Raw genomic sequence first — 15,011 nt, forward strand, 5'->3', positions numbered from 1 at the left:
GCATTTTAGCAGCAAGACACACTTTGCTGCTGCTTGCCACTGGGTAATCCTACCCCATTTCCCTTTTTGCAATTGTCACTAATTATAGAGCCCGTTAGCATTTTAAACCTTCGCCTCATGTCAACCAGGGACAGCTGTGGGCAGGCTGAGGAATATTTGGCCATGGGATTCCCACAATGCACTTGTGCAAAAGGGACTTTGTCCCGCCAGCCTCCTAGTGCATTACCTGGATATGAGATTTAAAATAAAATAAAATAATCATAATAAAAATTTAAAAAAAGATTACAGTCTGTACACCACCTTTTGTGGTGCACTGCCATTTTAGAACCATTCATTAAGACAATGTGTACAAAACTGGAAAAAACATACATAAAAAAAAAAAAATCACAATTCAGAGTTTTTGTTTGTTTTTTTGCTTTGCGGAATTCACTTTAAGGAAGTGTATCCACAATGCATTCCTTCATATCTAGGAGAAATACTATTGGGTAGCAGCTAGAATGTTAAACGAGAGGTTGGGTGGGGATCTGGTGAAGAGTCTGGTGGTTTCATTGGAGGTTCTTGTTAAAGGTCAAAGGTCAACCCCCTTGTTTTTGAGTAATCGCTGTTGCTGCGCTGTTTGGAGGCCGCTGTAGTGCTGTTAAATAATTCACCACTGCAATCCAGGACTAAATGTCTGTACACCGTAGTTTCTTATATATACCTGTGTATATACCCAGCGCAATGTTTCAGAAACTACACGCCTAAAAGAATCTTCCCATTTTTTTTTCATACATTCTTTCAACTGTAAACAAAAAAAAAAATCAATCAAAATCGGACTTGGCCAATCTGAAGGTTGAGAAAATATCTTGCCTCATTTCTTTTTGTTAATAAGTTATAAAATTAAAATCTGAAAAACTCAAGTCGTTTACAGTACCAAATATCCTAAACTAGCTTTTAAAACCCTTTGAACAGATATGTTAAGTCTATAAATAAATTACAAATATACATGTTAATTACTCAAATAAACTTCAAAAGATTAAATGATATGATCACAACAGTATATCCTAGATTGCAATGTTTGGATTTTCAAAATTTTCAAAAAAATGTATATTTCTTTTAAGTACACTCCTGCTTACAGCATTATGATACATATTTGTATTTATATATTTACAATAGAAACTTTTTTTCAGATAATACACAAAAACAAAAATTAATTTACTTTTGCTTTAAAGCCTCCCAATGTAACCTTGTAATGTCTGATGGCAAAAAATGCGACTGCGACTCCCATGAAGGGATTTTTAAAAAATTAAGAAAAAGTGTTCATCTTGTTAGCGACACGGTAAGACTGCAGCCAACACAGGCTGTGTGGCCACTGAGCGACCAGCCAGTCACAGTGCATTTACTGAGTGACCAGCCAATCACATTGCATTTACTGAGTGACCAGCCAATCACATTGTGTTTACTGAGTGACCAGCCAATCGCAATGCGGTCCAGGTAACAGAATTATGAAACTCCTACTCTGGTGCTGTAGGTCCTTCATTGGCTGATAATTTGGGGAAAAGTCTGGTGGGGGGGAGGGTGGGGGGGGCTGGACCCCTGAGCTTGACACTGGGCCCTGATATTGCATATCTCCTAACGGAGCGCCTTCTCCCCAGGGGTGTGTAAACTGCTTCCCATGGCAACAGTGTCCACTCCCCTCCTCCCAGTCGACGTCCTCTCTGTCCTTTTGCGTTTGGTAGGCACGGAACGGTGTTGGCACGACCAGTCGCGAGCGTCCAAAAAAAATTTGGCCCCACCCCCCCCCCCCCCCCTCCAAAAAAAAAAAAGAAGGGGAATCCGTGATTCAGAGGGGTTTGGATGAAGAACACCTTCAAGCTGAGTGGTCCCTCTCAGCGTTGCCCAGTAAAAAAAATATTATAATAATAATAATAATACAAAAAAAAAAATCTAAACCTGGACCACAGAACGTGAGGTTCTACGAGGTGTAGATTGTTCTAGAGTACAGCGTTCGTCCCGGTTCTCCCAGAACAGGAGAAAAGGAGGAGAGGTGTTTTTTGGGGGGGTACGCGGCGCGCTCCTCAGGTCTGCGTCCTGAGCACCCCGTTGCTCTGGTGCTCTTTGGCCAGGCAGGGCTCGTCGGGCAGGGGGTCGTGGGCGAAGACGGAGTCATCCCCGGAGGAGCAGGTGCTGTTCGAGTCCTGGCAGGTGGGGGAATACTGCTCAAATGGCACCGACAGGTCCAGGTACTCCTGTAGGGGGAAACGACGAGACACCACACAGTCAGCAAAAACAGGCTATTAATAGCCAAACACGCTACACTCAGCCAAACACGCTGTACTCAGCCAAACACGCTACACTCAGCCAAACACGCTACACTCAGCCAAACAACGCTACACTCAGCCAAACACGCTACACTCAGCCAAACACGCTATACTCAGCCAAACACGCTACACTCAGCCAAACACGCTACACTCAGCCGAACACGCTATACTCAGCCAAACACGCTATACTCAGCCAAACACGCTATACTCAGCCAAACACGCTACACTCATCCAAACACGCTACACTCAGCCAAACACGCTACACTCATCCAAACACGCTACACTCGCCCAAAACATTGCACAGTCACCGAGAACGCGGCAGGTGTACTCACGTCAGTGGAGGTCATGGAGAGCACGCGGTCATGGTCCTCCACCAGCTGCCGGAAGGTGGGTCTCTGGGAGGGCACAGCGTGCCAGCACTCCCGCATGATCATGTACCTGCGGAGGGAAAGTCCCGAAAGATCAAAAACTTGCTGAAGATCAGTCCGTTTCACCTGTGTCCGTTCTGCCGCATTTACCCAGGTGTTTCCCAATTTTTTCACACTGTCTGTTAGATGGTGGATCCTTTTGGGACGGGACACTTACAGCTTGTGGGTGCAGTTGGCGGGTTTGTACCCTTGCGGGTGAGTTTGGGGGTTTGTACCCTTGCGGGTGAGTTTGGGAGTTTGTACCCTTGTGGGTGAGTTTGGGGGTTTGTACCCTTGTGGGTGAGTTTGGGGGGGTTTGTACCCTTGTGGGTGAGTTTGGGGGTTTGTACCCTTGTGGGTGAGTTTGGGGGGGTTTGTACCCTTGAGGGTGCAGTTGGCGGGTTTGTACCCTTGCGGGTGAGTTTGGGGGTTTGTACCCTTGCGGGTGAGTTTGGGAGTTTGTACCCTTGTGGGTGAGTTTGGGGGTTTGTACCCTTGTGGGTGAGGTTGGCGGGTTTGTACCCTTGTGGGTGAGTTAGGGGGTTTGTACCCTTGTGGGTGAGTTTGGGGGGGTTTGTACCCTTGTGGGTGAGGTTGGCGGGTTTGTACCCTTGTGGGACGGGACACTTACAGCTCGTGGGTGCAGTTGGCGGGTTTGTCCATGCGGTGCCCCTCCTTCAGCAGTTTGAAAAGCTCCTCGACAGGGATGCCAGGGTACGGGGACCCCCCCAGGGTGAAGATCTCCCATAAAAGCACCCCGTAGGACCAGCTGAGGGAGGAAAGGAAGCGAGGGAGGGAAGGAGGGAGAGTAGGAGGGAAAAGAACGGAAAACAAAAACAAAAGAGACAAAATTATACAATATGTACAAGCTGAGCAGAATACAGGGGGTGCATATGAGCTTAATTTGGCTTTAAGTGTTTTATTTTTAATTTAGGTAGCAAAAAATAACTGCAACCCTAATTAGTCTTGACAGATCATAACAGCCTCTGTGTGTCTCACATGCAGTAATTATATGCCGATTAATTATATTTGCCAATTACTGTCAGACACCGGGGGTCAGCTGTTCTAGTTGGTCTTGTAAGGAGAAACGGCTTCAGTACAGCTAATGTCTCTGGTGGACAGGTGTCAGCACAAAGTGCTCACACACACACACACACACATGAACACATACACGCACGCACACACACACACACACACCCATGTGCGCATATTCACTCACTCACACACACACACACACACACACGTGCGCATATTCACTTACACACGCGCACACACACACACACACATGAACACATACACGCACGCACACACACACACACACACGTGCGCATATTCACTTACACACGCGCACACACACACACACACACACACACACCTGCCATGTGTGAACAGCCTTATGTCAGTTTAACTGTCTGAGCTGCTGCAGCAGTCAGCAGCCAGTCCCATCCTAAAAGCAGGCGGTAATCTAAGGGGGGGGGGGGGGGGGGGGGGGAGGTCTGTCAGGCCTGTTTATTTCACCGGGGCGGATCATTAGCCAAAAACTCGCACCCCCCGAGCCTCTGGGCCCGGGTCTCCTGCCGTCCGGCAGGGCGCGGTTAATGGAATTATCCGAATTATCCACGCCCGGCTACCGCGAGGACCGCTACCCCGGCCCGCTGAGCCACGACCAGCACTGCCAGACATTTGGGGTGTCAGGCCACCCTGAGCTGCCCCCCCCCCCCCCATGGTCTGCAAGGCCGCTCATGTCACTGCGCCTCAGTCCCAGACGGAGACAAGCCCGGGGGGAAGGGGGGGGACCCCAAAAAAACAACCCCCCCCCCCCCCCAATATGGTTTCACAGGTCAGCATTACACAGGTGATGTAGTCACTCAGCTGCCTGTTGGGCTCTGTGTGTGCTCTCTTCATATTTTGGAGCACAGCAACAATAAGAGACAAAATCCCTAACAAGCAAAACTGCTTGAATGTGGCTACTGCTGTGGGAAAAAATGGGGGGAAAAAAAATCTGAATTGTAAAAACAATGAAATGCATTTGCTGTAATGCACTGAGATGCAGTGCTAACTGACCCTGGATCCTTGGTCCAGTGCACTGCTGTAGTTACACACTGCGCAAAGAGGCCATTAGCTGGGTCTGAACACACCTTTCTCAGGCCCAATGCTGTGTGAAAGCCCAGTTCACACGCACACGCCTCGCAGAGAAAACACGTTTTCATTAAGTAAAAAGTATGAATATTTCTGTGAATGTTTAGATATGTGTGTATTATGTTTGTGCGGCTTGTTATGAATAGTAAAACTGTACTTAAGAGCACACTGTGATTTGGAAGTAAAAATGTGTGAAAGTGCAGGTGTGCAAAAAATTGGTCTCCTCTGCAGCAGGGAGAGAGGGAGGGAGGGAAAGAGAGAGAATAAGAGAGAGAGAGAGAGCTGGAGTGGGCAGAGATAGAGAGAGGGACGGAGGGAAAGAGAGAGAATAAGAGAGAGAGAGAGAGCTGGAGTGAGCAGAAACGGAGAGAGAGAGAGGGAAGGAGGGAAAAATAGCGAGTGAGAAGAGAGGGAGAGATGGCGAGCGAGAGAGAGACCCAGTTACGTCAGAATGATGAATGAGGAGGAGGGAGAGAGACCACTCTACTATCAATTCTGTTAAAATGAAAAATCACTACATGTTCTGTGTCACACGTACGCATACTCTCACACACACACACACACACACACACTCAAATACATGCACACACACCCACACACACACACACACACACACACACACACACACACTCAATGTGACTGTAGCTGTACTTACACATCACTCTGGTACACACACACACACACACACACACACACACTCGATGTGACTGCAGCTGTACTCACACGTCGCTCTGGTGTGTGTAGACCCGGTCAAACAGGGCCTCTGGCGCCATCCACTTCACCGGCAGCCGTCCCTGCAACAACACGGCCACAAAAGAACCTTCCGGTCAGCAGGATCGCTTCGGGTCAGAACGGCACCGGCCCAATCCCCCCCTAAACCCTCCCCGGGGCCCGGGGCCTGGGGCCACCCCTCAGCTCCCCACTGAGCATGCTCAGACGGAGGTCGGTTGCTGAGCACAGCGGTGTTCAGTCAGACGGTAAAGCCCCCCGGCTCAAACAGGCTCCGCCGGCAGACAATGGGGAGCGCCGACGCGGAAAAAAACAACCGCATTACCCATCATCCCTCACAAACACGCACGTTAAAACCACCTGACCCCCGGGCCCCCTGGTCTGCTGCTGGGGTCAGACTCGCCTTCCCACCGTCCCGCGTCCTTGCGGTGCCACGTTATTAACGTTTGGCGGCTCTCTCTGTGTCGCATTGCGACATTTTCTCTTTATCTTTCTCTTTTTTTTTTGCGGCTGCACTGCGTTTTAAGGTCGATGCACGGTGACTGTTTGTTTGTAGCGCTCTCTACCAATCGTAAATCCATATTAGTAACGGCCGTGGCAGGGAGGCTGCCGATTGGCTGGTTTTCTTTCCTCTCCACAAAGCAGCCACAGCTTCTGTGTTCCTCCTCTCGTTCCAGGTGTGTCTCTGTCTCTCGAGTGTGGGGGGGGGGGGGCCTGTGCCGAGCTCTAAAGGCAGTGGGGGTCGTCTGCCCTCAGTTTGGCTTAGCGTCGCGGTGCTAATGGCTGCAGTCCAAGTTTGGGTAAACAGGCACCAGCACCTGTTCTTCGTCTCTGGGCTCTTAAAAAACAGCCTTCACCGTCTCTTACTGAGCGCGCTCCTGACTAGAGATGGATAACTTTATGTGGAGGGACACCTGATATGATTGAAGTGCTCTAGACGTGATGCACACGTGCACAGATGGAAGCATAATCCCTTTATCGTGTATCTCTCACCAGGGGTGACGGTGTAGGGTAACGGTTTGGGACCACGCAACGGTCCCGCCCTGCGTCTGTACGTACGTTAGTTGTCTTTTTGTAGTAGTCGATGTTGTGCACGTCCCTGGCCAGCCCGAAATCTGCGATCTTCATCACGTTGTCTTCCGTAACCAGAACGTTCCGGGCGGCCAGGTCTCTGTGGATGCACTGTGGGAGGGGAGAGAAGGAACCAATCACATTCAGAACTTACGCACCACACACCCAATCCGGTGCTGAACTGATACACCAAACATCAGCTGACTGACCGAGCGACTGACTGACTGAGCGACTGAGTGACGGACTGACTGAGCGACGGACCGACTGAGCGACAGACAGACCTTTTGGGAGGCCAGGTACTCCATGCCCCGGGCCACCTGGTAGGCGCAGGACACCAGGTCTTTGAAGGTGAGCTGCTCGTCGGGGATCTTGCAGGTGTCGAAGGAGTAGTCCATGCCGGGGGGCCTGCGGGCCCGCAGGTACTCCCGCAGGTTCCCCTTGGAGGCGTACTCCACCAGCACGTACAGGGGCCCTAAAAACAGACAGGTCACAGGTCACAGGTCATAGGTCACCCATCAGAACAACCGGCCCAGCCCCACCTAGAAGCCCTTACCTGAGAGCAGTGGCGAAAGTAATCCCACAGTGGTAAATCTCACTTGGATGACTGAGCAGATGACACAGTTATGACTGCTATATTAAGTGTACATGCACAGTTATGAATGCTATATTAAGTGTATATGCACAGTTATGACTGCTGTATTAAATGCATACGCATGGTTATGGCTGTTGGCATTGCGGTGGCTCACCGTCTTGCGTGCACGCGCCCAATAGGTTGATGATGTTCTTGTGTCGGCCAATCATCTTCATCATCTCCATCTCAGACACCAGATCTGATAGGTCCTTATCAGTGGCGTCATCTGGGGAGAGAAACCACGAAAGCTGTGAGAAACCTACAGTGGACATCCAGGCTTTATGGAAAATTCACTGTCTTAGCCTCAGTCTAGAGGACCCTATGAAGCAGGGCTGCCCAATCCTGCTCCTGGAGATCAACCGTCCTGTAGGTTTTCAGTCCAGCCCTAACAAAACACACCTCACTCAACAGCCAGAAAGCTCATTGAGATTAGTAAAGTCAGGTGTGCCAAATTAGGGTTGAAGTGAAAACCTCCAGGATGGTAGACCCCCAGGAACAGGGTTGGGCGGCCCTGCTATACGTTTAAGTGTTTAATGGGGCGTAGATTAATGGGGTTCAGTTGCTGTTTAAGAATGGCAGAGGCTGTGGTGTTGTTGTCTTCTGTTCTGCATTGTTCCCTATTCGTTAATGTTTTCTGACTAGTCGATAATGTATTTCAGACACATAGTGATTTGGAGACGACTTGTTCCTCCCTGTTCAGGGGAAGCGCATTTGGCCTTGTTCCCGCCGTTCTCGTACGGACCTTTCAGCATTTTGACGGCGACCGTGAGGGGTTTGTTCGGCTTCTCCTTGTCGATCCCGATGGCCTCGGCCATGACGACCTGCCCGAAGCAGCCCTCGCCCAAGGGCTTTCCCAGGGTCAGCCTGCAACGCAACACAGTGCGTCAGCTCAGTGCAACTCAACAGCACAGTGTCAGCACAGTGAAACTCTGTAGCACAATATTAGCTCGGTGCAACTCAACAAAACAATATCAACCCGGTGCAGCTCAACAGGACAGTATTAGCCCAGTACAAATCAACAGCACAATATCAGCCCAGTGCAGCTCAACATCACCCAAAGCAACTCAACATCAGTCAGAATTGGGCACACTCTTATCTGAAAAACACAATTCCAAGTGGCTGCTTCTCTTCCATCCGGAGCCCAGCAGCCATCGAGACTTGCGTGGTAAAAACGTAAGTGCGCGCGTGCCCCCCTCCGCCCCCCCCCCCCCCTCACCTGGTCCGCGGGAACTCCCACTTGGGGTCGGCGGGCAGCTCCAGCTCGGACACGTTGGCCAGCGTGGGCCCGTCGCTGGAGGACAGCCGGGCGATGCGCACCAGCGGCGTGTTGGAGTTCATGGACGAGTTGGACTCCAAAGACACCTGCTTGGGTGCAAAACACAGCAGAGTTATAGTCTCTGAAAGAGCGGGCGGGCGGGGAGCTCTGAGAGGTGGGGGTAGGGATGGGGGGGGGTAGGGTGGGGGTGGGGGTGGATATCGCGCTATTTACGGCTTGGATTCTTGACCTGCTGGTTACTGTGGAACTGGGGGAGTGTTTTAAACACAGTCAGACCGGTGACAGGGAGGGGGGAGTGTGTGTGTGTGTGTGTGTGTGTGCCGGGGGGGGCACTCTTACTCATATTGTACTACTGAGATTCTCACACAAACCTGTCCACTTACCACTTATCTCCACTCATCCCTCAGAGAGGGCAGGATGGCTGGATAACCTAAAGCAGCCAACAGTGTCCACAGTATTCACCATATAACACACACACACACACACTCTCACACACTTTCTCTCTCTCTCTGTCACACATACAGCCATGCAAACCAACCCTGCAGTTTTGCGCTGGATTTATTTCACGGGCAGAATTAACATAATTAGCATAATTAGCATAACAGCGCAGCTGTAATAGAGCGTCTGTGAGTGATGACTGCCACTGACTCCAGTGTTTTCCAGAGACAGTCAGGTGTTGAGCACAGACTGCAGTCGAGTGTTGAGTACAGACAGCGTGTGGCGCTGCAGAGACAGGGCAGGGCTTTACGCCTGGGTACTGACTCTTAGGTGACATTTTTACAGGCGGTGAGGCGCGCTGGTGAGCAGCAAATGAATGATCAAACAATCCCTTTAAAGTACATGGGGGCAGAACCTGTGTCATTAGAATGGTCTGTAAAGCATCTTGTGCTGCATGGCAATATAAAGTTATGTTAATGATTATCTTTATCATTATTGTGGAAAATAGAGAAAGGGAAGGGGGGAAGGAAAGGGGGAGGATGTCTATCTGAAGGAATCTTGTATCTACTTTCTGTTACCTGTCTCTTGAGAGGGAACTTGGAGAGCTTCTGCACGGGCGGCGTGGGCAGCGTCTTCTGGCTCGACATCCGCATGCGACAGAGGATGACGATGACCACCGTGAGGATGAAGAGCACGCACCCTGTCACATAGATCAGGATGTCGGCGTAGTCGTCCTCCTTCTCGCTGTCTTCGACGGCTGGGAGGGGTCGAAGGTGAACGATCAGCCAGACGATACGCGAAGAAGAAGAAAAAAACTAGCAGCCCTAGTAGACATTTAACACCTGTTGTTGGAATAATCCAGCATTGTTCGCTTAATGGCTTGTTTTGGGAAAGCTTGGCATTTTCAGACAAAGGGTGTTTTTCCATAACAACTGAAAACCATTAATTTACTCGGAAGTGTGGTTTTTAAAAAGCAGTAGGAAGCAGTATTGAGAATTTCCGGGTGTGCTTCGGTGTCAGTTACACGGATTACATCAGGTTTAAAACCTGGCAGTTTGAGGCTCTGATCCTCTGTACGAAGATCCCTAAAAGCCTGACCCTAATTGCGCTTGAGGGTCCCTGCCGAATAATTAGTGTTCGAACACGGAACCTCCTTCTTAGCAGGCAACAGGGCTACCCACTCTGCTGTATTAATATTAATATTAATATTATTATTATTATTATTGACTGAGGTCAGTCTGCTCAGACGTGTTGGCGTGGAGACTGCGGTTGTTTCTGTGGACCGCAGCGCTGCAGATTTAGCCGCTGATCTCAGCCGTGGTTTAAAACCGCGCCGTTCTCCCACGGCACGTCTGAGCCAGCCGGCGGCGCCGAAGTTCAGAGACCGCCGGGCCGCGCTTTCCGTGTGTCGCGGATGCGCCGGTGGGGAGGCGGCGCCGGCGGCCTCTCCCGGCTCCGCCCAACTCTCCGGCTTTCAGACTGGCTTCTGGAACGACGCCTTGCCGTTCGCTCCCCCTCGGTTTGAGAATGCCTTCGCTTACCCTCAAAACCAGCCACTGCGGCTGCTACGTCATGAACATCTGATTTTACACGTCCACTTTCGCCTTAAACAGTATACAGTAGGTAATGAGAAAACAGCTTTTGTTTTACTGTAGCGAACGTTCAGACGCAAACTTATATCATCACATCAACACAACAGTTAAAAAAAAAAAAAATAAACTGTCAAAGTGACAGGCAGTGTGATAGTGACCCCAGAGACAGGAAGGACCCCGGGGGAGAGGGAGGGGGTGGGCGGGGGGGGGGGCAGTTACCTGGCAGCACGGTCAGCCATGCCGAGTGGTAAGCATACCCAATAGAGTTCCCAGCTAGACAGGTGTACTCCCCAGCGTCCTCATACGACACGTTGGTGAGGAACAGAATCTCTAGTTCCTTATCCGTGGTGTTTATACCTGCCGTCTGGGACCCGGGGAATCACGGAGAGAGAGAGAGAGAGAGAGAGAGAGAGAGAGAGAGAAGGAGGGAGAGAGGATATTTCATAAGCCTTAAATCCCAAGAGGAAATGCACAAATCACCGGAAGGAGCACCCAGGAAAAGCTCAAACCCCCCCCCCCCTCAATGATGGGAGGGGGGGTGGAAATAAAGAGCAGTGCTGAAGTCCAGATTTCCCGCCACACAGTGTAGCCACCAATGGAGTCACCCGCTACCCGTCACCACGGCGCCCAGGAGCGGGCAGCAAAGCAGCAAGGGCCCCCACCACCTCCCCCACCGGGCGCGGAACACCCCCGCCCACGCCCAGCGCCCCGGTCGCCACCCTGCCCCCGCTTCGCTGAACCTGATTGGGTGGGAGGGTTAACGTGTTCCGCCCCCCCCCCCCCACACACCCCGTGAAGGGCGGCGAGCTGGCTGGACGTGGGCCTGGTGGGAACTGAGCCGTTACAAAAAATCTGATGAAAGGAGGACCACTGACAGGGATGGACGGAGAGATGCGGGGATATAACGGTGGAGAGGTGGGGTCTGTGGAGGCAGTGGTTCTGTGGATTCAGTGGCTCTGCGGAGCGCGGCTCTGAACCTCGGGCAGCAGGCCGAACCCGGGCCTGGCTCTCGTAGCGCTCTGTGGAGTCCGTGGCCACACCCCTTCCTCTGGGCTCTTCAGAACGTTGGCGGTACCCACGCGTTCACACGGGGAATACTAATGCGCCCGCGGAGTGCGCTAGGAGGGGGGGATCGATTCGGGGGGGGGGGGGGGCGGGGAGCAGGCAGTCGCTGCTTAGTCTCAGCCCTGTTAGCAGTGTCCAGTCGGGTTATTGATCGGGAGAGGAGATGCAGGAGATTGGGTGGGGTGGTAGTGGGGGTGGGGGGGGGAGGCCGGTTAAAGTGGCTGCTGGTAACTGTGCTGCTATTATGTTTGGGGGGTGAGGGGTGGGGGGGGGGGGGGCACGAGGGGAGGGGGTGGTTTTCTCCACCTGCGAGCATGCAAGCTACACCCGAAGCAGAGCAGGAGGAGGAGGAGGAGCAGGAGGAAGAGGAGGTGAGGCTGGGGATGAGGATGACACGCTGCAGCAGGGTTTTAGAGAGAGAGAGGCAAGTCTGGGCGGGGCTAGAGACAGCAGGGGGAGGCGGGGCTTTGGTAGAGGGGCGGGGTTACTGGGCGCATTACCTGGTTTCTGAACAAAAAGCCAGAAGGGGTTCTCCGACTTGCCTACGAAATTAGAGGCCCGACACCAGTACTTGCCCTGGTCTTTCTCTGTCACATTGAACAGAGTGAGTTTAACATGGGCCTCTGTGCTGCTACTGACCACAGACTGGAGAGACAGACACAGACAGGTCAGTGGCTTGTCCTCGCAGGACCGACACACGCTCCTGTGCACATTACAGAACACATTTACAGTCACCACCACCACCACCGTCACGTACAGTACAGACCCCACAGTGACACATCAGACAAACAGTACACACTGTATAAGAGTTCTGCTGTTTTCGATCCTGAAATGACCTCTGTTTAATAAGGGAAGGAGAGTCCAGGACAGAGCTCTCCTTTAACAGACTTTACTGGTGGACTGTTCACTGGCTCACTCTTTATTTTTCTATTGCACCCCAAAAAACTGGTTGTCACACATTTCTCAATGGACATTATTCAGAGTTTATTTAAAAATAATAATAATAATTAAAAATCCAAAGAATTGACAATTTGGGGGAAAACAGGAAATGTATTATCCAACCCTTAAACAGTGATCCAGCTGAACTTTAAATAATTTAAAAAAAAACAGGTTAAATTGTAGCCTCATTTTGCAGTTTGTATGTTTACATTTTACTGTGATTTTTGGAAATATTTTGTAACAGTCTACTGAGTTGGAGGATTATGAAGCTCAACACTGATACATGCAGTCTGACTGTCTTAAATCTTTCTCAGAATTGTGTTCAAGCCTTTGTGCCTATGATGTGAGTTCCTGTGGGTCTAATTAAGAGGCAGGCATTTTGGGTTTGTTTGAGCCAAAACGGCAGTTCAGTGAAGACGACTGCATTGACTTTCTTCATCACTGCCGCCACTGAAAAAACACAGAAAATCAGCTGAAAATGCAAGTCCCTCGTCTTTCCATAAAGACAAAAACAGGAAGGCGGGAGTGTCTTTAAGGCTGCGTCTGCCTTTTGAATTAGCTGAAACAAATTTTCCCTTTTATCAGTGTGGGATTCAAACACGGGGAGGAAAAAAGCAAGCAACCAAAAAAAAAAAAAAAAGGCCTAAAGCTAAAAAAATGCTTTGTTCATGAATTACTGTATTTTTAGTGGTGGTGGCGGTTGGTGGTGGTTGGTGCCACACATGCAATGTCGCAAGTCGTCTTAATGTTGGTGGTGCTGGGGGAGGGAGGAGGAGGGGGGTGTGGAGAGAGGGGGGGAGGGGGGGGGTGTGGTTTTGGAATGCGAAATCCCAGCAAATGTTGTTCCAATTATGTGGGAGGCAAAAATAGACGGTGGAGCCGCGGTCCTGGAGCCCGGCTTCGCTCTCGCGGTCCCCCCCCCCCCCCCCTCTGCTCTGCTCTGCTGCTGACTCGGCCCTTCCCCAAATCCCCTCACATTTTCCATGGCTGCTGTGCAGCGGGAAAGAACCGCCGCTCTGCCACCCGGCTCTGCACCCCCCCCCTGCCCCCCCCCCCTCCCCAAAATCAATCTCAGCCGCCGAGCGGCTCTTTCCCGGAGTCCCGACGAGCCGGCGTTCCGAGCGCTCCAGACCCAGACGCCTGCTTTTATTTGTTCCGTTAGAAGAAGAAAATGTTTTAAAAAAAATTTAAAAAGGGGGGGGGGGAAAGGCAGGCGCTCCTGGCTTCTGAAGGAGTCTGTCTCTGTGTTGTCAAAGAGCCGGGCTCGTTTTTTGTGTTTTTTTGGAGGGAAATTTTTTTTTTTGGAGGAACGAAAGAAGGTGAAAGGCTGGTTATGATGCACCTTTGTGCTCGTCAAAGTAAATAAAAACAAACAAAACAAAACAAAAAAAAAACTGACAGGAGTATAACCCAGTGCCTGTTTTGAAGGTGAGGCTTTCGTACAGGTTAGAAAAACGTGTCTCGCTTCATCTTTCTGTCTCTCTCGGCATGTTCAAAGAAGGCCAGTGACACGGGCAACAAAATGGCAGCGGTGGCGGCTTCATCGCTCTGTAGGTCTGAGGGCGCTACATGAAAGAAATGTGCCGTGTTTAAAAAAAAAAAAACGGCCCATCTGAAAGCCCTTCAGGGCTGATGCAGCCGTCTCCCCTGCCCAAGAGCGGTCGGGCCGGTGACATCACTGTTTACATCTGGAAAATCCAGATCTGGCGCATTGCGGTCGAGCGCCTTGCCCAAAGCCTGCCTCCTGAACCCCGGTGTCCCCCCGGCGTCCCGGGCCCCCGTCGGGAGCAGAGACAGAACCCGCGCCCCGCCCGTCTTACCCGCCCGGGAATCTCACGCGCACACGCACACACACACACACACACACACACAGAATGCTTTAATTGTTTTTTTCCTCTCCGAGCGTAACACACGCGAGCGACTTGACGTCGCCTGCTTCTCGGTTTCAGGGTCAACGAGGAGGCACGGGCCGGGTAAGGAGAAGCTCCCAGAATGCACTGCTGCCTGGCAGCGTTAGCGGCGCTGTGCGCTTCTGTGGGACGCAGGCTAATGTAAACACTCTGGGCACCTTCTCTTTCTCCGGGTAGCAATGGGACTGTTGCAGCAGACTAGATCTGGTCTGATAAATCTGGTTTATAATTCATTTCAATGCCAGTGGGCCTGTGTTCTGTCTTCTGGGGCAGCCCGTGTTCTATAAACAAGGTCTTATATTTTAGCTTTTACAGACCCGAGCCAATGACAGTGTACCCACTACGGACCTGAGCCAATCACAGTGCACACGGCGCAGACCGGAGCCAATGACAATAGACCCAGCATACATCTGAGCCAATTGCAGCAGATCTGGTTTATAATTGATGTCAATGCCAGCAGGCCTGTGTTCTGTCTCCTGGGCTGGCTGTATTCTATAAACAAGGTCTTATATCT

The 15,011-nt window shown here is 51.1% G+C and overlaps 1 protein-coding gene across 1 annotated transcript in view; it reads right to left on the reverse strand.

Annotated features, from left to right (window-relative positions):
- Positions 1-1,639: 1,639 nt before the first annotated feature.
- The window catches only part of fgfr3 (fibroblast growth factor receptor 3), a 55,716-nt gene continuing 42,344 nt past the window's right edge, over positions 1,640-15,011 (reverse strand). The window contains exons 6-18 of the mRNA XM_035417983.1: positions 12,149-12,293; positions 11,580-11,638; positions 10,803-10,947; positions 9,570-9,748; positions 8,494-8,639; positions 8,020-8,141; positions 7,393-7,503; positions 6,928-7,118; positions 6,635-6,757; positions 5,570-5,640; positions 3,339-3,476; positions 2,633-2,738; positions 1,640-2,228 (exon numbers count right to left, since the gene is read on the reverse strand). Of these exons, the coding sequence (XP_035273874.1) occupies positions 2,058-2,228; positions 2,633-2,738; positions 3,339-3,476; positions 5,570-5,640; positions 6,635-6,757; positions 6,928-7,118; positions 7,393-7,503; positions 8,020-8,141; positions 8,494-8,639; positions 9,570-9,748; positions 10,803-10,947; positions 11,580-11,638; positions 12,149-12,293 (1,707 nt within the window). The 3' untranslated portion in view covers positions 1,640-2,057. The remainder of the gene's footprint in view (positions 2,229-2,632; positions 2,739-3,338; positions 3,477-5,569; positions 5,641-6,634; positions 6,758-6,927; positions 7,119-7,392; positions 7,504-8,019; positions 8,142-8,493; positions 8,640-9,569; positions 9,749-10,802; positions 10,948-11,579; positions 11,639-12,148; positions 12,294-15,011) is intronic.

The sequence above is a fragment of the Anguilla anguilla genome, chromosome 5, assembly GCF_013347855.1.
Source record: "Anguilla anguilla isolate fAngAng1 chromosome 5, fAngAng1.pri, whole genome shotgun sequence".
NCBI classification, from domain to species: Eukaryota; Metazoa; Chordata; class Actinopteri; order Anguilliformes; family Anguillidae; genus Anguilla; species Anguilla anguilla.